The sequence below is a fragment of the Penaeus japonicus genome, unplaced genomic scaffold, assembly GCF_977035675.1.
Source record: "Penaeus japonicus unplaced genomic scaffold, GWHDUDI00000001_assembly GWHDUDI00000026, whole genome shotgun sequence".
NCBI lineage: Eukaryota > Metazoa > Arthropoda > Malacostraca > Decapoda > Penaeidae > Penaeus > Penaeus japonicus.
In genome coordinates this window covers 15,225,690-15,252,467 of record NW_028234428.1, presented here as the reverse complement: position 1 = coordinate 15,252,467, position 26,778 = coordinate 15,225,690, and the positions used below count along the sequence as shown (strand labels likewise).

At 40.7% G+C, this 26,778-nt stretch overlaps 1 protein-coding gene across 19 annotated transcripts in view; it reads left to right on the top strand.

The window, feature by feature from the left end:
- Positions 1 to 26,778, top strand: part of Unc-115a (actin binding LIM protein Uncoordinated 115a) — a 163,694-nt gene that overhangs the window by 83,378 nt on the left and 53,538 nt on the right. For all 19 annotated transcript variants that reach the window (XR_015192297.1, XR_015192295.1, XR_015192292.1 and 16 more), the window contains exons 3-5: positions 1,961 to 2,056; positions 8,441 to 8,624; positions 14,765 to 14,889. Coding sequence is in view for 13 of the 19 variants with exons in the window: in XM_086552023.1 (XP_086408149.1) it covers positions 1,961 to 2,056; positions 8,441 to 8,624; positions 14,765 to 14,889 (405 nt within the window). In the remaining 6 variants the exon portion in view is untranslated. The remainder of the gene's footprint in view (positions 1 to 1,960; positions 2,057 to 8,440; positions 8,625 to 14,764; positions 14,890 to 26,778) is intronic.

The following is a 26,778-nucleotide window of genomic DNA, read 5'->3' as shown; positions in this document are numbered from 1 at the left end:
CTTCTCTCTCTTCCTCTCACTCTCGCACTCATCTCTCATCTCTCTCATCTCTAATATCCTGGTTCTCTCTCTCTCTCTCTCTCTCTCTCTCTCTCTCTCTCTCTCTCTCTCCCTCTCTCTCTATCTCTATCAATGTCATTTTATATAGCTCTGTTGGAAAGGGGCGTTATATGTTTTGACTGTGCTTTTTCTATGCGGCGAGGGGGTACTTTGATGTCATTTAATTTTTCCACTCAACTCGACACTCCCACAACCTCCCTTCCTTATTTCTCTCTCTTCATCCCCCCCCCCCTCTCTCTCTCTCTCTTCTCCTCTCTTTCCTAGGTTCTGTTCTTTCTCTTCATCTTCCTCTTACATTTTCATCCCACCATTTCTCTTCCCTTCTATACCATTCCCTTTCTTTCCTCTACTTCCTCCATCCCTTACTTCCCCTCCTTTTCCTTTCCTTCAATCTGTACTCCTTTTCTTTCTCTTTTCCCTTCCCGCCTGATCTCTTCTTCTCTTCCTATTCTCTCCTCTTCTTCCCTTCCTCCTTTCTCCTCTTCTTCCCTTCCTCCTCTCTCCTCTTCTTCCCTTCCTCCTTTCTTCTCTTCATCCCTTTTTCCCTCTCCCTTCCTCCTCTCTCCTCTTCTTCCCTTCCTCCTCTCTTCTCTTCATCCCTTCTGCTCCTTCCCTTCCCTCCCTCCCCCCCCCCCCCCCCCCCCCCCCCCCCCCCCCCCCCCCACCCCCCCCCCCCCCCTCCTCTCTCTCTCCTCTTCTTTCTTTTCCCTTCCTCCTTTCTTCTCTTCTTTCCTTCTCCTCTTTCACTTTCTTCTTCTTCATTCTTACTATCTTCTTCTTTCTTCTTCTCCTCCCCTTCGCTTCATAATTATCGGACAATTATTTTAATTCCCTATCCCTTCTTCCCTTCTTCCTCTCTCCTCTTCTTCCCATCCTACTTTCTTCTCTTCATCCTCTTCTTCCCTCCCCTCCTCTTCCCTTCCCTTCCGCCCTCAGCCACGTTTCCCGTCCACAGTTTCACATTATCTCGAACCAAACATTGACTCGAGTATTGAATTCCTGACTAACTCCCACCCTGCTAACAGACACTCTAGTCATCTCCTCTCTCTATCTATCCTTTACCCAAACAGACAGACAGACGGATGAAATGTCAGCGTACGAATAAAAGATGAAGGAAAACACATGAGTAAAAGTAGGAATGCAGATGTTTAAAGCATGATGAGGAAGTTTGACGTGTTCGCTCGCTTCTCTCGTTCGTTGTTTTATCGTTACGTCATCGAAGAAACCTTGAAAAATTCTGATCATTATTTTAAGTCTTATTTTAAGTCTTTCGTCATCTTCACAAACGAATACAAGACCACACGAACGACCACTGTCAGAAGCAGCAACTCCTGAACGTCGTCCTCTTTTGTAACAATATCTAGTTAATTTGTCCCATTGTGGAGAAGATACAACTCCTGGTATGGACCGCTCTGGCTGAGGAGACCGATTACTTTTCGTATGTTCTCTTTCTCTTTCTAACATTTTGGCTGTTTGATGTAGCGCTTTTTTATATTTTTTTAAACGAGTGTCTTTTTTTGTATATGTGACTGTTTTTTTTAATCATTTTATATAGGTTGTGTCCACATCATGAAGTGGTAATGTTGTATCTTCAGAGAAAACATATATTTAAAGGAAAAGAATGTTGATCTTAAAACCACAAAAATATTTATATATTTTCCACCACAAAAAATAGAAGAAACCGATGATAGAAAACTAAAAAGAACAAAAAACAAAAAGAAAAGAAAAAAAAACGAACAGAAAATTTCGTCTCATAAGCTCCCGAAACATAAATAATCCCCATAAAAAAAGCGGGAAAATACATGTATTTATAAATAGCTAAACAATAAGAATAACCTTATTATACTTAATCAAAGAATTTAATCAAGAATTGTTTCTAATTGATGTCCCATTCCAACAGGGAAGACACTGTGTGAATCCTGTGGGAAGAAGTGTTCGGGCGAAGTACTTCGAGTCCAAGAAAAGTACTTCCACATCAGTTGCTTCAAGTGTAATAGTAAGTATCTGGTTATTAAAGCAGTGTTGTGATCATTATTATGTTTGTTGTTGTTGTTGTTAGTAGGAGTATTTTAGGTGTATGGTTTAGATGCCTATTATTGATTATCTTTTGAGGTTAGTTCGTTCTTTCCAGGTTTGATATGTGTGTTTTTTATATGATTTGATTATTCAGATTTATGCTATTTTCCACTTGTTTAACAAAGATTTAAGGATTAAGCTTAAGGTTTGATGGTAGTTTTATTATGAAATAAGTGTATCTATGTGTATATAGGAAAATCTTCATGCTAGAAGGACCTTCATATTAGCTGCTTCAAGTGGAAGTGAATGCCTTATCCTTAAATTAATATTCAAAGTTTAAGATTAAATATCGTTATCATTCAATAGCTTGTCTACATGTAAATGATAATTTAAGAGTTGGTAATTGCATTTGACCGCCATTTCATGTTCTCTTTGATGTTATTAGAAGTATCTGCATAAGTAATCATATTGACGGGTTAATTAATGAGATGCTTTAACATAAGCTGGTTTTAAGTGTGATATCATTTGCATATTAATGATGATTTGATATTTAAGCATTCGAATTGGTTATCATTTGGAGTGATACATGTCTATATATTGCAGAACCATTTTAGGATTTTTGTAAGTTCTTTTTTTTTCTTAAATTAATTTTATTTCCTGTGAAAGGGTGATTTGATGAATATGTCGACTGATGATTTTTCGGTTTGTGTGTCCAGTTTAGATTATATATATATTTTTTCTGTGATCATATTTTCTTCTTCCGTATACTTGAGATGCTTTAGTGTCTTTTCTATTATATGTTCTTTATTGGTATATAAATATATCATAGTTATATTAAGAGAAAATGAATTAGGATGGGAAGAAACTTGACGCGGAACCTTTACGAGAAGAAAAAAAGAAAAAAAAAACATCACTTTTGCAACACCATATTAATTTACTCAACACTAGGATTGAAAATGAAAGTATATCAGGGACATGCTATCTCAATCAGGATATCAAATAAGATAAAAAGAAAGAAAATGATCTCTAAGAACGGAATTCCTGAAAGAAAAACATTGATCAATTAATGCCATGATCGCTTGAAATGTCACGGTTTTATTACCTCTTGTGACGTGACATTAAACCCTTTTTTGTTTTGTTTGTCTTTTAGTCTAAAAATTTAGTCCCTTAAGATATTTATAGCAGAAACGGAGAGATTTCCAATGTCATAAGAATAGAAATAAAGTATTATTAAAAGCGTTTCTGTTTTAGAATTAGTTTCACTGAGCTATAAAGTATCTATATCCTATATCCTATGTCTATAAAGTATCTATATCTTATGTCATAAGAATAGAGTATTAAAAGCGTTTCTGTTCTTGAATTAGTTTCACTGAGCTATAAACTATCTATATCTTATGTCATAAGAATAGAAAAAAGATGGGAAGTATAAAAAAATCGAATCGTTCTTGAATTAGTTATAACTAGAGTTGGTAAACTATGCGTTCTGATATTAGATGTCACTGTCTATAAAGTATCTATATCCTATGTCATAAGAATAGAGTATTAAAAGCGTTTCTGTTCTAGAATTAGTTTCACTGAGCTATAAAGTGTCTATATCCAGGGCGGTTGTGGGGTGACCTTGATGACCTTTGCCCTATCAAGTTTCGGGTTACGAGTATATATATAGGGGCTTCGGGATGGACATAATGCAATAATGCCCTTTGGCTCTTGTCATAATTCTATCCTTTCTTCTTTTTATTTGTCATCTAAATGATCTCCTGTTGCTTGGGAAAATGCGTCACACTGTGTGGGACATTTGACTCAAGTAGGACTTAATCCGTTGATTTTGAGTTCCTGTTTAGTCATCGTCGCGTTTGGTGCTTCGGTCTCTTTCTCTCTTTCGCTCTTTCGCTCGTTGTCACCCCCCTCGTTTCTCCCTTCTCTCCCGTTCTTCGCTCGTTTCTCCTTTCGCGTTGCTTCTCTTTCTCGCTCGTTCTCTTGTTTTCTCTCTTTCTCGATCGTTCTCTCGTTTTCTCTCGTTCGCTCGTCCTCTCTCTTCTCTCTCTCTCTTCTTCCACCTCCCGTCGGTTCATCCCCCCCGCATCTTCTCCTCTCTCCCCCTCTCTCTCACCAAATCCACTCCTCTCTCAAAAAACATCGCTCTCTCTCTCTCTTCCTCTCTCTCTCTCTCTCTCTCATCTCTCACAAATCTTTCTCTCCTCTCTTTCTCCTCTCTCTCTTTCTTCTCTCTTCTTCTCTCTCTCTCCTCCCCCTCGCTCTCCTTCTTTCCGCCTCTCCCCTCTTCTCTTTCTTCCTCCCCATCTCCCCACTCCCTGTCTCACCCCCCTCCTCCCTCCTCTTCTTTCCTTCTCTCTCCTCCTCTCTCCTTTCGCCTCTCTCACTCTCCTCCATCTCTCTTCTCCTCACCTTCTCTTCACTCTCCCCCACTCCTCCTCCTTCCTCTTCTTCCCCTCCTCCCTCTCTCCTCCCCCTCCTCCCTCTCGGTACCCCCTCCCCTCACTTTCCCTCTCTTCCTTTCCCTCCCTCCCCACCCCTCACACACTTCTCTCTCTCTCTCTCTCCTCTCTCTATCTCTCTCTCTCTCTTCTCTCTTCACACCGACTTCTCCTCTCTCTCTCTCTCTCTCTCTCTCTTGCCTCTTCTCTCTCTCTCTTCCTTCATCTCTTCTCTCTCTCTCTTCTCTCTTCTCTCTTCTCTCTAAGCCCCCTCTCTCTCTCTCTCTTTCATCTCTCTCCTCTCTTTCTTTTCTCTCATCCTCTCATTCTCTCGTTTCCTCACTTCCTTCCCTCCTCTCTCTCTCCTCTCTCTCCTTCTCATCCACCCACCTCTCTTACACCTTCTCTCCCCCCTCCCTCTTCTTCCTCTCTTTCTTCTCCTCGCGACCTTCACTCTCACCCTCTCTCTCTTCTCTCCTCTCTCCTCTCATCTTCTCTCTCTCTCTCTCTCTCTCTCTCTCTCTCTCTCTCTCTCTCTCTCTCTCTCTCTCTCTCTCTCTCTCTCTCTCTCTCTCTCTCTCTCTCTCTCTCTCTCTCTCTCTTTCTCTCGTTCTCTCTCTCTCTTTCTCTTGTTCTCTCTTTCTTTCTTTCGCTCGTTCTCTCTTTCTTTCGTTCTTGAGTGGCGTGATAGGGAGAATGAGATAGCGGAGTCGATTCTGGAAAAAGGAATAGGTGATACATTCTCCTCTTTCTGGTGGTCACGCTCTTACTCTTTCTCTGTCTTTGAATACTCCTCTTTCCCTCCCCCTCCCTCCTCTCTCTCTCTTTTCCTCTCTCTCTCTCTTTCTCTCTATCTCTTTCTCTCTTCGCTCTCTCTGTCTCTTTCTCTCTTCGTCCTCTTCGCTCTTTCTCTCTTTCTCTCTTCGCTCTTTCTCTCTTTGCTCTTTCTCTCTTCGCTCTCTCTTCGCTCTTTCTTCGCTCTTTCTCTCTCTCTCTCTCTCTCTCTCTCTCTCTCTCTCTCTCTCTCTCTCTCTCTCTCTCTCTCCTCTCTCTCTCACTCTCCCACCCTTCTCTCTCTCTCTCTCTCTCTCTCCTCTCCTCTCTTCTCTCCTCTCTCCCTCTCCCTCTCCTCTCTCCCTCTCCCTCTCCCTCTCCCTCTCCCTCTCCCTCTCCCTCTCCCTCTCCCCCCCCCTCTCTCTCTTTTTCTCTCCCCTTCTCTCTTTCTTCCCTCCTCCCTTCCTCCCTTCTCTCCTCCCTCCCTCTCCTCCTTCACTTCCTCCCTCCCTCCCTTCTTCACTTCCTTCTTCATTTATCTGTCTGTTTAAGGAAAAGTAGAAAAAAGAGAGAGAATAGAGAGAGGTAAAAGAGACATAAAGAGAAGAAGAAGAGGAATAGGAAGAAGAAATAGAAGATAGAAAGAAGAACAGTGGGAAGAAGGAAAATAAAAATGGAGGTAGAAAATAGAAGAAGAAAATATGATAAGAGAGAAAGATGCATAAACCTAAGATGGAGAAGAAGAAGAAGATAGAAGATAGAAGAAAAGATATGATGAGAGAGAGAAGCAGAAGAAGAAGAGGATAGAAGAAAAGGTATTATAAGAGAAAGAAGAAGAAGAAGAGGATAAAAGAAAATATATGATAAGAGAGAAAAAAGAAGAAGAGGATAGAAGAAAATGTATGATAAGAGAGAGAGAAGAAGAAGAAAAAGAAGAACAGGAAGACACAAGAGATTACAACTCCAGATTACTCCAGTGAAGACTTGCGGTTCCTCTAAAACGTGAATTCAGAGTGTGTGCTTTCTATTCTGGGGTTCTTGTCGTGAGGTTAACCAATGGGGAGTCTTTTGTGGTAAATCAGAGTGTTCATGCAAAGTCATCAGCGACCATGAACGCGGAACATGAGACACCTCTTTTGGTTATTCTGGCAGAGACTGATCCTCGGGTGTTTTTTGTCTGTGTTATTTTAGAGAGGGAGGGGGTTGGGAGGGAGGAGGAGGGGAGAGGAAGGGGGTGGGAGGGAGAGGGAGAGGGAGAGGGAGAGGGAGAGGGAGAGGGAGAGGGAGAGGGAGAGGGAGAGGGAGAGGGAGAGAGAGAGAGAGAGAGAGAGAGAGAGAGAGAGAGAGAGAGAGAGAGAGAGAGAGAGAGAGAGAAAAAGAAAGAAAGAAAGAAAGAAAGAAAGAAAGAAAGAAAGAAAGAAAGAAAGAAAGAAAGAAAGAAAGAGAAAGAGAAAGGAAGACAGAAACAGAGAGGTAGAGATAGAGGGAGAGTCATATATATATAGATTTACATACAGATTCAAGGAAAATGTTGATAGTACCCCCAGTTTTTATTACAGTTCATAAACAAACAATTTCATCTATATACACAAGTGGTTCTCAGGTTCTTCAAAGTTGCAGAGTCACATTCTTTCTTTTTTTTTCTTTCTTTCTCTTTTTTTTTATATATTTTTTATTGTGTCCAGAGTTGTGTTTATGTAATGTTCTCTTTGGCGATTGAGGGATTGCCGAGTCACTTTGAATATGCAAGTTTATGAAGGTTGTTTGTGTGGAATCAGTAGTAAGTTTCATACCTTTTGTTTTTCACAAGTTTTGATTTTTTTTTAATCATCTTTATCATGAATAGTTAGTTTCATACCTTTTGCTTATATTGAGTATTGATTTTTTTTTTTTTTATCATCTTTATCATGAATAGTTGTAAAGGCTCCTTTTTCAGATTTATTATTATTGTTTTCTAGTCTTTTATTTATTTTATGACTAGCTGTAAAAGACTAAAGAAATTGGCCTTTGCAGAGGGAATACATAAGGTGCAATGTAAAAGAAGAAAAAAAAAATAATGACAGGACACATTAATCATGATTATTCATAGAGAAGAGGCGTGAAACATACCAAGTGACGTTATGTCGCACCTTCGTGACAATAACTGCTGCAGCTTTATTGTGACAAATTGGGCAGTTTCGAGCTACGTCAAGAAGAGCTTAAAAGAAAAGAAAAAAAAAAAGCACATTCCAAAAAGTCATTTTTCACCTCGAGTGTTATCAGACAAAGAGAGCAATTTGCTTGTTAAAGGCAGCCAGAGTACAGCGTGTAAGGCACACACACATGGAGAGAGAGAGAAAATGCCGCCATAGCTTAGAGTAGACAGAAAGAGAGATAAAGAAAGACAGGCAGGATCCATTTCCTAATTTGTGTAAGAACAGGCAGGACAGATGACAGGACCGCGAACCAGATGGTATTTTGTTGTCGTAGGAACGTGGGTGCTAGAGCTAGTTGAGTAATGACACAGGGCACAATACAGCTCGTGTGGGTGGGTGTTATCCCCTTTATGAGAGACACTTAGACCTCGCAGATCTTGCCTTGCACCAGCTGCGTTAAATTAGAAGTGGTGGAGGAAAAACATTTCTGTCTCTCTCTCGACCATTTTTCTGTCGTGACTTCTTTAAATTGTCCTGTCTTGTTGGAGATGTGATATGGGAATTATCATTATGTGTATGGTTGCTTTTGTGTTTGTATGTTGTTATCAGAAGTTTAAAGTATTAGGCTTTTAATGAACTGTATGTTATTTTCAGCTGAAAGGAAGGAAATTTTTTTTTTTTCTTTTTTTTTCCCTTTTGTTTTCATTATTTTGTCTTTTACATGATTGCATTAAGCTAAGCCACAAAATATAAAATTTCCCTCAATATTTTATACCCTTATCAAGTTTAAAGTGAATGCAGGCAAGCTAATTAGCATAATGGCATTGAAATATCCCATCATATTATAAATATCCTTCATAGAATATTCATTGGACCCTGATAAAGAGAAGAAAGACTTAAAAAAAAAAAAAGAATTATTATTAAACCAACCAAGAGATTCTCCTTAAAGATGATATACCCTATCACAGAATATTTACACAAGATCGTCGCAAAGACTAACCCTTGTCCCTTCCTCCGCAGGCTGCAAGAAATCACTAGCACAGGGAGGTTTCTTCTCAAGGGAGAAAGACTACTACTGTACAGAATGCTACCAGAAGAACTTCGGTCAGAGGTGTGCCACGTGCGGGCTCTTCGTGGAAGGAGAGGTGGTGTCGGCCCTCGGTAACACCTACCACCAGAAATGCTTCACTTGTGCTCGCTGCAGGTATGGAGAAATTGTTTTCCAGTGTATAGGTTTGGTCGAGGAAAGATCAGTGAAGGAAAAATTTAAGGGAAAATGATTGTGGGATTATTCTTTTTCTTATGTATTTGGAGAAGAAGTAAAAAGGGATAAATGCATTTAAAATTTTCCGGTTTAGGAATGTGTTTTATGATCAGAAGAAATAAACCGGGGAAATGTTTCTGCCCAATCTTTCTATTGGCAGACTGTAGAAAAAAAAAAGTGGATTAGTTATATTAATCAGATGGACTTTTACTGCATTTACAACAGAGACAGTAGAAAGATTATGATAATGAACTCATTACCTTTCTCTACTGAGTACAGATGGCTTGCTCAAGTATATATATCTTGTTATTGATATGCTACCAAATAATTGCCTACCTTACAGGTATATAAGTTTATTGATATTATATTACTGTTTATCAAATCATTATCAGTGTAGATTAATTTTTTGTCATGATTTGACTGTACGGTGTTACTTTGACCACTTTAATTAGTACAACTCCAGAAAGCATTCATTCTATATAATATTTCTGATATATTTATTTTTTACCTAATAGTTATCTGTTCTGCACATAATAATGATATGCATTTATGTAATTATAGCTTTGTTATAAGAAGAATTTTGATATATGACAGGAGTTTTGAAAGGAGTAAGGGATTTCTTTAATTGCTTTCTTAAATGAAAGAACATGTCAAAATCATTAATGAATGTCTTTAAATTCATTGCCAGTTCAAACACATTGCCAGGATAACTGAAAACTAGTTAGGAAAAAAGAGAAAAACAGATTTTCTCATTTTCAGAGACTGTTAAGCCAAACAGTAGCATTTAGGCGTTGTGAAACTGCAACCCAAAGCTATGATTTCCAAATCCGAAATGTGACGAGAAAATAAACACTTTCCAAATTCGGAGTGAAGTCCTCTTGTTATGTATCCACTTAGATATTGCATTCAGGTTTTACATTTTCACCTTTCACCTAAAGTGGGCTGTTGGCATTATGAACCGGTCTATTTGTGAAGAAGCGTGCAATTGTTGTTGACTGCATTGGGGTTTTGTATGTGTGTGTGTGTGTGTTTTGAAAATTATTTCTAAAAGAGTTTTCTTGTATGTTTGGTAACTAGAGGAAGGTATATGATTTACTGAGTTCATACATATGGAAATTTCTGTTTTCTGGGTGCTAGAATGATGTAACTTTACTTGCCTATATGCATATGATAAGTGTCTTTTTTATTCTCTGGTAAAAAAAAGGAAAGATGAGAGTAGTGTTTTAATACATTGTCCCATAAAAAGTATAACATTTGATCTCATATCAGATATCAGCATGAGAAACTATGTGACATTGTTGGGGTTCACCGACCTTGCATGTATAACTTATGGAGAGATTGCAGTTTGCAACTTTAGGAGTCTTGTGTCCTGCTCCATGCACTGTTGATATGCTAAAGAATGCCAAGATATTGCATCAAAGTGACCTCAATTATATTTTTTGTGATGATTATAATTGGATGTCACACCTCATGTGAATAAGAGAATGTTATGTAATAGCTGAATAATGCAGCTCCTTACTAAATTAAAAGGACTAATGAGTGGAACAAATATAGACGTCTCATACATATCCACAGTTATAATGGAGAGATTGCGATGTTTATAAATGGAGTAAAATAAAATTGCGCTACTCATAATTACCGTTACAACACTTAAAGAGAAGATGAGCAAGTACTGGGACTAGCTCCTGTGAAGATGGTGATGTTGCAAGTTTCATCTACTGCAATAGAGGCAGAAAACCTAATATGCATAAAGGGAGCATTTTATTTTGAGTTTTTTTTTTATACAGTTTAACAGAATGGTATATCTCAATGCTTTTCTTTATTGCTCCATTGGTGGGTGAATTGATATGCTTGATAATAGATACACATAGAAATAGGAAAAGTTTTGATGAGGATTACGACTCGGATCCCTTTTTCGGAAGGTGTTTGAGACCCAAGTGTGAAATCCATAAATAGGTAAAAAATAAATAATGAAGGAGAGAAAACAAAAGGAGGTGAAGAAAAGAAGGAAAGAGAGATACAAAATATAGACTCAGACAGTGGTCGTAAAAGCCAGAGATCTCAAGAGTGACTAGATATACAGTAATAGTTGTTTTTAAATCATTGAATTCAATTTTGACAGATTTGAGAAAGTAGGTCATGATGTAGGCTTTTTTTCATCCTCTTTTTTTTTCTCTCTTTCTTCCTGTTTTTAGATTGAAGTACATTATGGAGATTTTGAGCCATGCAATTTTTTCATTGGCAGTGGTGTTCATGCGTGGCTACTGGATTCTGGCTTGGGTTTTGATGACGGGTTTTTGTAGAGAAAATGTCAAGTTTTAGATTATATCTTTTTAGATTCTTGTTTTTTCATCTGTTTATTTGTTTATTTATTCATTTTAGTCATTGTAAGAATAATCTTGAAATTTGCTTTTATCTGTTGAGTGTAACAAGTATGTAGGATATAAGATTTGTATAATATTTTCTCTCTCTCTCTCTCTCTCTCTCTCTCTCTCTCTCTCTCTCTCTCTCTCTCTCTCTCTCTCTCTCTCTCTCTCTCTCTCTCTCTCTCTCTCTCTCCTCTCTCTCTCTCCTCTCTCTCTCTCCTCTCTCTCTCTCCTCTCTCTCTCTCCTCTCTCTCTCCCCTCTCTCTCCTCTCCTCTCCCCTCTCTCCTCTCCTCTCTCTCTCTCCTCTCCTCTCTCTCTCTCCTCTCCTCTCTCTCTCTCCTCTCCTCTCCTCTCCTCCTCTCTCCCTTCTCCTCTCTCTCCTCTCCCTCTCTCCTCCTCTCTCCCTCTCTCTCTCTCTCCTCTCTCTCTCTCTCTCTCTCCTCTCTCTTCTCTCTCTCTCTCTATCCTCTCTCTCTCTCTCTCCTCTCTCTCTCTCTTTCTCTCTCCTCTCTCTCTCCTCTTTCTCTCTCCTCTCTCTCTCTCTTTCTCTCTCTCCTCTCTCTCTCTCTCTCTCTCTCTCTCTCTCTCTCTCTCTCTCTCTCTCTCTCTCTCTCTCCTTCTCTCTCTCTCCTTCTCTCTCTCTCCTTCTCTCTCTCTCCTTCTCTCTCTCTCGCTCTCCGCTCTTACTCTCCTCTCCTCTCTTTCTCTCCTCTCCTCTCTTTCTCTCCTCTCTTTCTCTCCTCTCCTCTCTTTCTCTCCTCTCCTCTCCTCTCTCTCTCTCTCTCTCTCCTCCCTCTCTCTCTCTCTCTCTCTCTCTCTCTCTCTCTCTCTTCCCTCTCTCTCTCTCTCTCCTCCCTCTCTCTCTCTCTCTCTCCTCCCTCTCCTCCCTCTCTCCCTCTCCTCCCTCTCTCTCTCCCCTCTCTCTCTCTCTCTTCTCTCTCTCCTCTCTCTCTCTCTCTCTCTCTCTCTCTCTCTCTCTCTCTCTCTCTCTCTCTCTCTCTCTCTCTTTCACACACACGCACACGCACGCGCACACGCACACGCACAAGCACAAGCACACGCACACACACGCAAGAGATGACAGACAACCGAGAAAATTACACCCCTGTAATTAATTATAGAAATAACATTAATCTCTTGAAAAAGAAGGAATGCTGGTTCTCCATTATGAAATGTTAACAGGTATCAGTATTGTTTCTATAGAAGATCAAAGTAGATATTGTAATGAGGAAATTGAGTTGCAGAACTATAAGAGTGAGTTTACTAGGTTAAAACACCTATTTTCTACTTGGTTGTGAAAGACAAAAGATTGTGTATATCTCTTAGCACAGGTTTATACTCTGCATTTTCTTAAAAATAAAACTGGTAGATATTTGATGATTTTGTAAGTTGGATATAAATTCCCTTTTGATGAAAGAATTATGATGGACGTAAAGAATCATCTATTTAACATATTTATCTGCCAGTTCACATGCAGAATGTCTCTGAGGCGTTGACTAATCTGAAATATCAGTGAAGCTTTTAGCCTTTACTCATACATATTGATAGATCATATTGCCTCATAGCTGTTTTATCAGTCACATAATGTCAATGCTGAGTATTTGCGTGATAAAAAGATGTGTTTATTATTCGAGTTATGGATAATCTTGTGTATTTAAAGTAATAACTGGTTAGCAGGCCACTCCACTGGAAGTTGTAATACAGATTAGGCAGATTTTTATTTGAATGTTATCACAACACTCTTTAGTCATGTTAATTATTATTTCAGATACACTCTTTACGTTTGAAAGAGGATACTCAATTAAAGTAATTCAAGTTTTTCAATTTTAATAATGTTAGGAATATTTGTAATGGCAGTAACCTTCCAGCATGCTCATCAAAATGACAGAAAAAATACTAAGCATTTGCCAGTTCTTTTAGAGGATGGGTTAGGTTGTATCCAGCTTGCCGTATCCTGTTTCAGGATACGGCAGAGAGAGAGAGAGGATATGTTTTTTGTTATTATTATGAATCTGTTTTCATGTACTGTGTTTATGCATTTTAAGAATACAGACACATATATATGAATATATATCTTACTTTACATTCAGATCATGCATTCTATATCTTAAGTTCAGTTTGCCTTTGCAATCTAGACTTTCTCAACCTCTGATGTGTTCTCCCTTCTCAGTATTTTGACATCATGCATTCACGTGACGCTTGGCTTGACATTTACATGACCTTGGGAGTTTATTTTGCTTCTACCAATATCTTCTTGTTACATAGAATGGTTTCCTTTAATCTTATGCATAAAAGGCACTTCAGTACATTTCTTTAGTATTTATGATATATTGTAAATATTAGCATTGATGAATGTATGTTTCTTTGCTTCATGTTATATTAGTCACACACATCTAAATGAACCTTCGTGATTCAGAATCCTTTTGCGCCAAGTCATTTCCCAAAGTTTTTATATCGATATTGTGTTAATGCGTATACATGCATTGTCCACTGTAGTGTTTTTATATCTAGATGATTCAACAAGTCTTTAGTCACCAATCAGTCAATTTGTTAGCCTACTTGACTACACCAGTTTATTCCATGCCTTGAAAAAAGATTTTTGTTTTATTATTATTTTTGTTGTCTTTAATATTAATGTGATGATATTACTAAAATGATGGTAATGATAACATTAGTAACAATGATAGCTGTAATGTAAATAAATACCTTTCCAAATATTCATGGAATAGAGGCGAGATCATTGACTTCTTGGTGGCAAAGGGCTTTTGGAATCTTGTATGTGTATAAATGATAAAACAAAACCAGTGTTCAGTGCATGGCCCAGGCATTAATGGGTTAAATTTTTTGTTTTATTTTGAGAAATATCCTTTTGGAGAGAGATTCCAAAAGATGATAGTTTCACCTCTGCACACAACGGAAGTGATCGTGTGCGTCTGGTCTTCCACGTCTCATGATGACTTGTGTCAATTTTGCACTGCGACGAGGTATATTTGAGAAAGTGATACAAGTGTCTCCTCTGGGCTCCCCCTCTCTGGGAACTTGACCCGTGGACCATGAAATCTCAAAATCGCGAGACTTGTCGTCTTTAACTTGTGAAGCGTCACGGCTCGAGATTTAGGATTTCACAGTCTTTGTCTTTTTGTTATTCGGAGACACTTTTTTTTTTGGGGGGGGGGGATTTTCAATGCAGGAAGATTGGTGTGTGCGGTGTTGTTTGGAGTGTTTTGTGGGTATACCAAATACAAATGTGAAACTATGGGTGATTATTGTGGAACGAGTTTTATGCACCTACGGTTTACTTTCACTTAAGTATTGGAGAGTTCCTGTAGGGAAAAGGGAGGGAAGAGTTGGACATTTAGAGTTAAGTGAGCTTTTACCTCTTTAGAGAAAAAGTTTTTGTTACCTCCTGATTTTCTTTACCCTGTGTTCTAAAAGGATGTGTGTATGCTTCATTAAATGCAGTTGTACTATGATTTTTTTTTTTTTTTTCTTTATTGCAATTGTTTTATTTCTATTCTCTCAAAGGACTCAGTGATATTTGTTTTTTTCTTACTCCTACCATTTCACAAAAAGGTCCATATATATATATATGATTTAGAGAAGATTAAAAGGAAAAACAGATATTCTCACTCTTTACTCATGATGACTTTCATACCAATTCAGGAACTTATCCCTATTTTGATTCCTAATCCTCTTTCTATCTGCCTTTGCAGACAACCCTTCCCAACGGGGGAGCGTGTGACCTACACAGGCAAAGAATGTCTGTGCCAGCGTTGCCTCCACATCCCTGTTGTGGACTCCCAGTCACCCACGCGCTCACCCACCACTGCCGGCCCTAGTGAGTACCCGAGTTGAATTTATTGGTGTTATAGGTTGGCAGAAAAAAAAATAAAAACATCTATGCGATGTAGTGTTTTTTTTTGGCATAGTTATTACGCGGTAGAGTGTCTTTGGTATTTATTGTGTTATAGGTAGTGGATGTTTATTTTATTTTATTTTATTTTATTTATTTTTTGGGGGAGATTAAGGAAAGAAGTTCTTGAGTTGCTGTCTAATAGACATTGAGAGTTTATGAAAGAATTTTTGTTTGAAGTTGATGGGAGGAGTAACTTTGGATTTGGATATTTTTTTTATTGTTAATGTGTTACAGAGATGATGGTATTGGTCCTAGTGAGTAGCCTTATGAAATGTATCATTAAGGATTCATTAAGGATTTACGGATGTATTTTTATTTTGAGGGGTGGGGGGGTAGGAAAGAATTTTCAAAGATTCATTGGAAACGTCGAAGCCAAGAGGGGTATTTCTAGACATTGTTTCCCTAAGATTATGCCCGCTGGTGGTTAAAGCAAGTATTCAAGTTGATTTCTTGTATTGTGGGTATATATAGATTTTTTATTATTATAGAATTTAAGAGAGAATGTTGTGATTGATGTGACATGCGAAAGTATATTGCGATATATATATATCTAGATAATTTAATAGGATGAATAGGTGTCTCTTAATTTTTCTCTTAAAGAATTACTTCAATAAATTGATTTTGTCAGCTTTTGAATCATGAAGTCTGTTTCAGAATTTAATTTCCTGAAACAGAGGCAAACTGTAATAGCTTATTGGGATTTCTTATTTTCATGCTTTTGTTGCTGTTATTGGTTTTTAAGGAAGTATTTAGAGATCATTTTCTGGAAATATACTTTGTTGCTGGACATACAGACTTTCCTTTCTTTTTTTAATATGATGGATGGGTATTATAAAGACTGATTAGAACTGTTGTTGTTATTGTTTTTGTTATTGTTATTGTCTTGTTTAAGAGAGGCTTTCATGGTGGTTTCTAGGAAATCACATCTAATTTAGAAGTGCAATTTTAATTACTATGATTATTTTCAAATTGGAAAATATGACAAGTGTTAGTGTTTGGAAAAGTATATTTATTTTCTAGTCGCTAGTTGCCATATCACCGATAAACCATGAGGAGGATGAGAAAGCCATTTTTTTCCCTCTCTCTCTGTCTCGTCATTCTTCTTTTCCGAAGCCTTTTTTCCTCTCTCTCTGTCTCGTCATTCTTCTTTTTCGAAGCGCCAAAGAAGTCATGCCATTAGAGAGACCTCAGTGCATTTTCCCATAAGGAGTCGCTTGCAATATTGAATGGTCAGGGGGGGGAGGGGGAGGGGGGAGACTTTTGCAACAGTACCTTCAGGTCTTGTTGCTTTCCTTTTTGGTAAGTTTCCAGTCTGTTGAAAAAGGAGAAAAAAGGGAAAAGTTGATGAAGAAAGGGATAATAGCAGAAGAAATTGGAAGAATTCACAAATCATGCTTTTCTGTAAAAAGAAGAAAGTTAATGGGAATGATTGCTGTTATTTTCCGTCATCGGAATGTTCTTCATTCTTCGTGGCCTTCTTGTTTTCTTTGCGTTTATCGCATTTTTCTTCTTCTTTTGACGTTATTTGCTTTCTTTTTTTCGTTTTGTGGATTGGTTCTAGTGATTTAGAAAATATAGTGCGTGACAATAGCGATAATTTGGCATAACGTACGATAATGGTTTAAAAAAAAAAAATAAACCAGTTGTTAGAAAGAAACAAATGAACCCGTTATATAGGATTTAGAAGAAGAATAAAAAAAAACCACGCATTTTCCGGCGAAACGATACAGCATTCGCCATGATCTTAAGATAAATATTTTTTCATGGTTCCTTCTCTTCCCCCCCCCCCGAGTTGCTTTTATTTAGGTGTCATTTTGGAATTGTATTTTGCACAGTTTGTCTTATATATTTATAGTGTGTGTGTGTGGGAGGGGGGTGTATAGGTGGGGGGATGTGTGTGTGTGTGTGTGTGTGTGTGTGTGTGTGTGTGTGTGTGTGTGTGTGTGTGTGTGTGTGTGTGTGTGTGTGTGTGTGTGTGTGTGTGTGTGTGTGTGTGTGTACGTACGTGTGCAAAGAGAGGCAAATGAAGATGAAGATGTCACCTCGAAGAATAGTCACGAAGGCATCAAAGTCACGCAACCTACCCCCTCTTCTCCTTCTCTCCTCCCTCCACCCCTCTCTCCTTTCCAGTCCTTCCAGTCTTCCTCTTCTATATCTACCTTTCATCTCTTTCATCTATCGCCTCACCCTTTCCCTTTCCCGCTCTCCCTTCCCCTCCCCACCCCTGCACTCCCCTCCCCTCCCCTCCCCTCCCCCCTTCACGCTCTCCCGCCCTCCCTCCCCTCCCCTCCCCTCCCCTCCCCTCCCACACCGTCTCAAGAACTTGCGGTCAAGCGCGAACTCACGCACAAGAGAGGGGGGTGGGGGAGGGGAGGGAGAGAAATCTAAATAATGGGGTGAGAAGAGGGAGAAAGAGGAGGAGGAAAAGGTAAGAAGAAGAAGGAGAAGTAGAAGGAAGAGGGAAAAAATAGGGAGAAGGAGAAGGAGGATAAGGGAAAAAATAGGGAGAAGGAGAAGGAGGAAAAGGGAAAAAAGAGGGAGAAGGAGGAAAATGTTAGACGAAAAGAAAGAAAAAAGGATATGGAGAAGAAAGGATAGAATAATAAAGAGAGAAAGAAGGAGGAGAAGGGTAAATAGGGAGAGAGAGAGAGAGAGAGAGAGAGAGAGAGAGAGAGAGAGAGAGAGAGAGAGAGAGAGAGAGAGAGAGAGAGAGAGAAGAGAGAGACAGAAGAGAGAAGAGAGATAGACAGAGAGAGAGGGATGAGGGAGGAACAAACGAGAATTAGAGGGGGAGACGCTAAGAATCAAAGAAAAGGGGGTGGGGGGTGTAGAGGGGTAGGGGTAGAGGGAGTCCAGTGACCTCCGCAACGCCCTTCGGTGAGGTCGGCATAAGACTCCCAAGCAAGGTCGGCTGGCAAGGTCACGTGACCACTCGCCGGCTTTTGAGAAGGATTAGAGGGAGAGGGAGAGGGAGAGGGACAGGGACAGAGAGAGGGAGAGGGAGAGGGAGAGGGAGGGAGGGAGGGAGGGAGGGAGGGAGGGAGGGAGGGAGGGAGGGAGGGAGAGAAAGAAAGAGAGAAAGAGAGAAAGAGAGATAGAGATAGAGAGAGTGAGAAAGAGATAGAAAGATTTGTCTGACATGATTAGAAAATGTTACAATGACTTATGAATAGATTGACATGTTGAACAAGTATATTGTGTGTGTATAAATATATGTGCGTGCGCGCGTGCGTTCGCGTATGCATGCACGTAAGTATGTACATACACGCATTTTCTCCGTCCTCTTATTCTTTCGGTCGATTGTCACTAAGATGAGGCTCAGCTAAAAGATTTTCGAAACTTCCTTCTTGAAATCGTTCTTGTCTCGTCTCGTCCGAATGCGCGGGGAATAGCTGTCCATTACCCGAAATTGGCGCCAAAATACTGGGCCAAACGCTGCACTTTCCTCAGTCTGTCTGCGGGTCGCTTCCTTCACTCCCGCATTCATTCTTGGTCTTTTTTCTTCTTCTTTTCTTTTTTTTTATTCTTGTTTTGCATTTCTTCTTCTTCTTTATTTCTCTTTATTCTTCTGCTTCTTTTTCGTAATCGTCTTCTTCCTTCTCCTCCTCCATCTTTCTCCTCCTCCTCCTCTGCCTTTTTCTCCTCCTCTTCCTCCTCCTCCTCCTCCTCCTTCACCTCTTCCTTCACCTCCTCCTCCTCCTCCTCCTCCTCCTCCTCCTCCTCCTCCTCCTCCTCCTCCTCCTCCTCCTCCTCCTCCTCCTCCTCCTCCTCCTCCTCCTCCTCCTCCTCCTCCTCCTCTGCCTCTTTCTCCTCACCGCGAGCATTAGCTTTCTCTGCGAACATAACTATTTGTTGCATTCGGGGAAACTAAACGCAAGAGAAGGGCGCGATATGAATATTAATGATACGAGAGAGAAAGCGAGACAGATATTCAGGTAGACAGGCATACAGGCAGGCAGACAGACAGACAGACAGACAGACAGACAGACAGACAGACAGACAGACAGACACAGAGAGACAGAGAAAGAGAGAGAGAGAGAGAGAGAGAGAGAAAGAGAAAGAGAGAGAAAGAGATAAACAGAAAGAAATCCAAAGAAACAGACGGGCAGATAGACAGAGAGATTGTCAAAGAGACAGGCAGAGAGAGAAAGAGCCAAAAAGATAAACAGACAGAAAGCCAAAGAGACAGAGAGATTGCCAAAGAGAGAGAGAGACAGACAGAGACAGAGACAGAGACAGAGACAGAGAGAGAGAGACAGAGAGACATACAGTAGAAAGGCAGGCAGACAGTCCGGAAGGGGCGTCATGCGAAAGTAGCTTTTCGGAATGTATTCAAGACGAGCTGGCGAGTGTCCGGTCGGAGGGGGTGCTGGGGGGGTCTAGGGGGGTTGGTTGGAAGTTTCTGCTTCCTCTTTCACTTTCTAAACTTCCTTCTTCTTCTGTCTTCTTCTTGTCCTTCTATCTGTAGGCCTTTTTTTTTATTTTCCTTTTAGTTATTTTTTATCGTTATTTTATTTTATTTTTTTTTTACTTTCTTTCTTTCTCTCCTTCCTACATTTTTCATTCTTCCTTCCCGTCTTTCCTTTCCTTTATTTCAACAATTTCCTTATGTATTCTCTCTCTCTCTCTCTCTCTCTCTCTCTCTCTCTCTCTCTCTCTCTCTCTCTCTCTCTCTCTCTCTCTCTCTCTCTCTCTCTCTCTCTCTCTATCTCTCTCTCTCCTCTCTCTCTCTCTCCTCTCTCTCTCTCTCTCTCTCTCTCTCTCTCTCACTCTCTCTCTCTCCTCTCTCCTCTCTCTCTCTCTCTCTCTCTCTCTCTCTCTCTCTCTCTCTCTCTCTCTCTCTCTCTCTCTCTCTCTCCTCCTCTCTCTCTCTCTCTCTCTCCTTCTCTCCTCTCTCTCTCTCTCTCTCTCTCTCTCTCTCTCTTTCTCTCTCTCTCTCTCTCTCCCTCTGTCTCTCTCTCTCTATCTATCTATCTATCTATCTCTCTATCTCTCTCTCTCTCTCCTCACCCTCAATTTAATCTTTCTCTCTCTCTCCTCTCCCTCTATCTAATCTTTCTCTCTCTCCTTCTCCGTAATCTCTTTCTTTTCCTACTTACTCCGTTTCGTTATCAATTGCATCAATAAGGAAGATTATGATCACGATGTTGAATTCTTATTGCAATAGCAATAAAAACAAAATAGAAAACTATCTTGACTATGATGACAACCGTATTACGTTCATCTTGATATTATGAAGAGTGTGTGAACGTATGTGCGTGCATTTGCCAGCGCGTGCATGTGTACTGTATGTGCTAGCATATTCATGCGTGTGTGCCTGCACCTCGGCCACATGACATACGTGCTTGTGTACCGACCTTCTGTGGCTGCATGCCTTTGCAAGCGCGTGCGTGCAACCCGGCCGCCGAAATCCCACCCTGCCGGCTACCGATTGCAACCCACGAGTGAGGCTGCCGGCATAATAACACTGGCCGGTGACTCAGCGTTTTGTCATCCTTCATCGGACCTCTCTGCGTCTGCTATGCTTTGCTTCTGCTGGTGTTAGTTTGTCTGTTATTGAGGGCAGATGGGAGATAGAGGGGTGGTGGGGGTGGGTGTGGGTGTGGGGGGTGGGTAGGTGGGTGGGTGTGGGTGTGGGTGTGGGGGGTGGGGGGTGGTGTGTTCTTCCTTCGTCCTCCTCTTTTTCTTTTTATTCTTTTCTTCTTTTTTCTTCTGCTTATTTTTCTTTTCTTTCTTCTTCTTCTTCTTCTTCTTCTTCTTCTTCCTCCTCTTCTTTTTCTTCTTCCTCCTCCTCCTCCTCCTCCTCCTCCTCCTCCTCCTCCTCCTCCTCCTCCTCCTCCTCCTCCTCCTCCTCCTCTCCCCCTCCTCCTCTTCCTCCCCCTCCCCCTCCTCCTCCCTCTCCTCCTTCTCCTCCCTCTCCTCCTCCTCCTCCTCCTCCTCCTCCTCCTCCTCCTCCTCCTCCTCCTCCTCCTCCTCCTCCTCCTCCTCCTCCTTCCCACCGCGTGCGTTGCTCCCGGTCGGCGCTGCTGGCGGTGAATCCTTTACTTCCGGTGTGAAGCGAAGGACGGAGGGAGAAGGGGGAGGGAGGGAGGGAAAGGGGAGGGGTGGAGGGGGAGGGAGGGAAAGGGGAGGGGAGGAGGGGGAGGGAGGGAAAGGGGAGGGGATGGGAGGGAAAGGGGAGTAGGGGGAGAGAAGACGGGAATGTGAAAGAAAGGGGACGATGAAGGTAAGAAGGAGAAACGTATGATAGAAGAACTATGCAAGGAAGAGATAGAAAGGGAAGAAGAAGAAAAAGAGGAAGAAGAAGAAGAAGTAGAAGAATACAAAGAAGCAGAAGAAGCGTAAATAACCAAGGGTCGGAAGTCACGGTCATGCAAACCCAGACGGTGAGAATAGCCGAATTTACAGACGATTTCCTTGGATATTCCTCTCTCTTTCCCTCCTCCCCATTTTTTTTCTTTATTTTTCCTTTTTTTGTGTTATGTTTTTTTTTTATTAGTAGTGTGAGATTATTATTATATTGTGAGATTTTTATCATGACTGATATTTATTATCATTGTCATCATTATTCTTATTATCAGGAGGGAGTGGAAAGGGGAGAGGGGAGAGGATAAAGAGAGGAAGGGGGAGAGGGAGGGGAGAAGGGAGAGGATAAAGAGAGGAAGGGGGAAAGGAGAGTGGCTAGAGGATAAAGAGAGGAAGGGGGAGAGGGAGGGGAGAAGGGAGAGGATAAAGAGAGGAAGGGGGAGAGGAGAGACGATAAAGAGAGGAAGGAGGGGAGATGAGAGATGAGAGGATAAAGAGAGGAAGGAGGAGAAGGGAGAGGATAAAGAGAGGAAGGAGAAGGGAGAACATAAAGAGAGGAAGGGGAAAGGAGAGAGGATGAAGAGAGGAAGGGGAGAGGATAAAGAGAGGAAGGAGGAGAAGGGAGAGGATAAAGAGAGGAAGGGGAAAGGAGAGAGGATAAAGAGAGGAAGGGGAGAGGATAAAGAGAGGAAGGGGAGAGGATAAAGAGAGGAAGGAGGAGAAGGGAGAGGATAAAGAGAGGAAGGGGAAAGGAGAGAGGATAAAGAGAGGAAGGGGAGAGGATAAAGAGAGGAAGGAGGAGAAGGGAGAGGATAAAGAGAGGAAGGGGAAAGGAGAGAGGATAAAGAGAGGAAGGGGAGAAGGGAGAGGAGAGAGGATAAAGAGAGGGAGGAGGAGGGGGGGAGGGGTCGCATTTGAGGGGGTAATGGGTCGTGACGAAGATGTGGTCGTTCCATGGGAATCTTTTTTCTTATGATTGTTATTACTGTTGCCGTTGTTGTTATTGTTATTGTTACTGTTATCGTTATTATTATTGTTATTATTACTGTTATTATTGTTATTATTATTGTTATTTTTATTATTATTATTGTTATTGTTATTGTTGTTACTGTACTGTTATTATTATTATTATTATTATCATTATTATTATTATTATTATTATTATTATTATTATTATTATTATTGTAGTTGTTATTACTCATTATTATTATTATTATTATTATTATTATTATTATTATTATTATTATTATTATTATCATCATCATCATCATTACTGTTATTGCTTTAGGATATTATTATTGTTATTGTTTTTGTGTTGTTGTTACTATTATTATCACGAATGTATTTTTTACGTTATTTTTCATCATTATTATTTTTATTTGAGAATGGCATTAACAATATTGATATAATATTACTAACAATAATAATATTAATGGTATTTTTATCATTACTATTATTAGTAATATTGTGATCATATTTAGTATCATTGTCGTTGTCATTATTATTATTATCATTATTAATAGTAGTAGTAGTAGTAGTAGTAGTATCATCATCATTATTACTAGTAACTAGTAACTAGTTAGTTACTAGTAATATTACTAGTTGCATTAATATTCAGGAGGATGTTAATTGAAACAATGTAGAGAATAGGCAAGAGAAAATGAAAGAGGGAGAGAGAGAGGGAATGGGAGAGGGAGAGGGAGAGAAAGAGAAAGAGAAAGAGAAAGAGAAAAAGAGAGAGAGAGATGGAAAAAAAGAAACAAGAAAAAGGAGGCAATTATGATGATAACTATAATAACATATTATAATCCTATATTACCGTATTGATAAAGATAGCGTTAAGCGTCTCACGAACAAGGGAAACGAAAACAACACAAAGAGGTCCTCCTCCCCTTCCTCCTTCCCCCTCCCCCCCCCCCCCCCCCATAAACAGCTGTGACGTGACCCGCTAAACTCCATCACCTACAGACGGGCACAAGCAAGACGCGGTAACGGTATGCAAATGTCCGGCAGTGACCGTGGTCAGCTTAGTGGGGGGGTAGGGGGTAGGGGGAAGGAGGTGTGTGGGGGGTAGGGGTGGAGGTGGGGAGGTGGAGGAGGGGAAGTGGGAGGGAGGAGGAGGAGGAGGAGGAGGGGGGAGGCGTGGGGGGGGTAGGGGTAGGGGTTGGAGGAGGAGGGGGAAGATTAATAATTGTGATAACAATAATAATAAGGATGATAATTATAATAATGGTAATATTGATATGGAGGAGGAGGAGAAGAAGAAGAAGATAGGGGAAAACGAAGAAGAGCTAGACGATTTAGGAAAGAGAAGAAGAGAGAATAGAGAAGGGAGGGGGATATAAAAAGAAAAAAAAAGGAGGCGGGGAAGAGGGGGGGAAGGAGGAGAACAGGAAGGAGGGAAGAGGAGATGGAAAAAAAAGAGGAGGTGGGGAGGAGGGGGGAAGAGGGGGGGGTCAGAGTCGACAGGTGGTGGAGTGCAGTTCACGGTTGGTTTTGCTTTGCATTTGTTTAACTGACCAAACGTACTTAACCGGGCGCTGCGGACTTTTTTTTTTGTTTATTCTCTCTACTTGCATGTCTTCATTCTGTCGGTCTGGCTATCCACCTTGTAATTTATTTATCTGTCTGTCTTTCTTTCCACTTATCAATCAGTTTATCTCTTTCCCTCTCTCTCTCTCTTTCTGTCTCTCTCTCTCTCTCTCTCTCTCTCTCTCTCTCTCTCTCTCTCTCTCTCTCTCTCTCTCTCTCTCTCTCTCTCTCTCTCTCTCTCTCTCTACTTGCATATCTTTATTCTGTCCGTCTGGCTATCCACCTTGTAATTTATTTATCTGTCTGTCTTTCTTTCCACTTATCAATCAGTTTATCTCTTTCCCTATCTCTCTCTCTTTCTGTCTTTGTCTCTCTCTCTCTCTCTCTCTCTCTCTCTCTCTCTCTCTCTCTCTCTCTCTCTCTCTCTCTCTCTCTCTCTCTCTCTCTCTCTCTCTCTCTCTCTCTCTATTTGCATAACTTTTTTGTCTGTCTGTCTTCCTTTCCACTTATCAATCTCTCTATCTGTCTATCAGTTTATCTCTCTCTCTATCTATCTATCTATCTATCTACCCATATGTCTTTCTCATATCTATCAATTTATCTCTATCTATCTACCTGTCTATCTATCTATCTATCTATCTATCTATCTATCTACGCTATTCCTTCCTATACGATTATTCCACATGTCACTCTTCCTCCATCCGTACTTCATTCCCCTTCCCCCTATATCTCCCCTCCCCCCTCCCCCTCCCACATGTCCCTCTTCCTCCATCCGTATTTCATCCCCCCCCCATTCTCCCTCCCCTCTATCCCTCCCCCTCCCCCCACTAAACATTGCTTCCTCTCTCGCCTCTTCTTCGTCACCGCTATTACGCGACTTTTGTTTACGGAGCGTGACAGACAAACAACTAATTTCTTCCTTGTCTTGCGTCGTGGTCCTCTCCCCCCCCCCTTCTTCCTTCCTTCCTTCCCCCTATATCCTCCTTCCTTTCCATACTTCTCTCTTCCACCATCCCCCCTCTCTATCTATCTATCTACTTATATTTCTCTCTCTCTCTCTCTCTCTCTCTCTCTCTCTCTCTCTCTCTCTCTCTCTCTCTCTCTCTCTCTCTCTCTCTCTCTCACTCTCTCTCCCTTTCCTTCTCCTTCTCCCTCTCTTCTCTATCCTCCCTCACTCCCTTCCTCCCACCCTCTCTCCCTTCCTTCCCTCCCATCTTCCTGCTCATCCTCCCTCTCATCCTTCTCTCCCATCCTTCCCTCCCTCACTCCCTTCCTTCCATTTTCCCTCCCTTTGTCCCCCTTCTTTCTCCCCTCCGTCCATCTCACCTCCCTCTTTCCCCATTCCCTTTCCCACGCCTTCTCCTCTTCTCCCTCCCCTCCCCCCTCCCCCCCTCCCCTTCTCCTCCCCCTCCCCCTCCCCCTCCCCCTCCCCTTCTCCCTCCCCCTCCCCCTCCCCCCTCTCACTCCTCGTCGGAGATGCCTTCCGGTCAGGTGTAGCGTTAATTAGCTCACCTGTTCGAAGGTTGGGTGGATGCGTGTGTGTGTGTGTGTGTGTGTGTGTGTGTGTGTGTGTGTGTGTGTGTGTGTGTGTGTGTGTGTGTGTGCGTGTGCGTGTGCGTGTACTTGGCCAAATACGTACACGTACACGTACACAGCCAAACACGTACACATACACGTACACGTACACGGAAACAGGAGGGATAAGCTGGGCAAACAGACGCAGCAGGTGTACACATAGGTTAAATAACGCACATGTTTTTTTTTTCTTCTTCTTCTTCGATAAACATACAGACAGACACGGGCCTAGACACACGGGTTCACCCACACGCAAGCACAAACACAAATTCAGCCACCGGAGACACGCGAGCACAAAATGAAAGCACAGTCCCAGAGACAAGCAAATTTAGACAAAAACACCGACAATCAGACACACGCTGAGACATATTGAGGTTCGTAAAAAAATAATAAATAATAATGATAATAAAAAAGAAGAAGATGATGATGATGATGATGATGATGATGATGATGATGATGATGATGATGATGATGATGATGATGATGATGATGATGATGATGAAGAAGAAGAAAAAACAGATACAGACAAACATAGACATTATACAGACACGTGGAGTTCCAATATCAGCTGATAATAATTACGTGCCGACAGGGGTGATGATGACACGTAATTCGCCATGCTTTGCTCGCCGTGTCATTATATCGGGGCTTTTTTTTTTAATTACCTGCGCCGTTAATTACCTCGGGTGGCATCGTCATCCACCTGTGACTCGGTGGAACGGCCGCTGGGGGGGGGGGGGGTGGGGGGGGGGAGGGGAGGGGGTGTAGAAAGGGGGAAGGGAGTGGGGAGAGGAGGGGGTGTAGGAAGGGGGAGTGGGGGGAGGGGGTGTAGAAAGGGGGAGAGGGCTCTCTTGAAGACCGGGTTTTGGATCTCTCTATTTTCTATTTATTTTCCCTCATTTTCGTCTCGGGTTTCTCTCCGCCTTCTGCTCACTTTGTTGATAATTATATAAATATATATATATATATATATATATATATATATATATATATATATATATAGACACACATACATACATATATATATATATACATATAAGATATATAATTATATATATATATATATATATAATATAATTATAATATTATATATATATATATATATATATATATATATATCTATATATATATATATATATACATACATATATACATACACATACACACACACACACACACACACACACACACACACACACACACACACACACACACACACACACACACACACATATATATATATATATATATATATATATATATGTATATATAATAATATATATATATATGTGTGTATATATATATATTATATATACAGATATATATATAATATATATATATATATATATATATATATATATATATATATATATATATGACATATACAAATATACATAA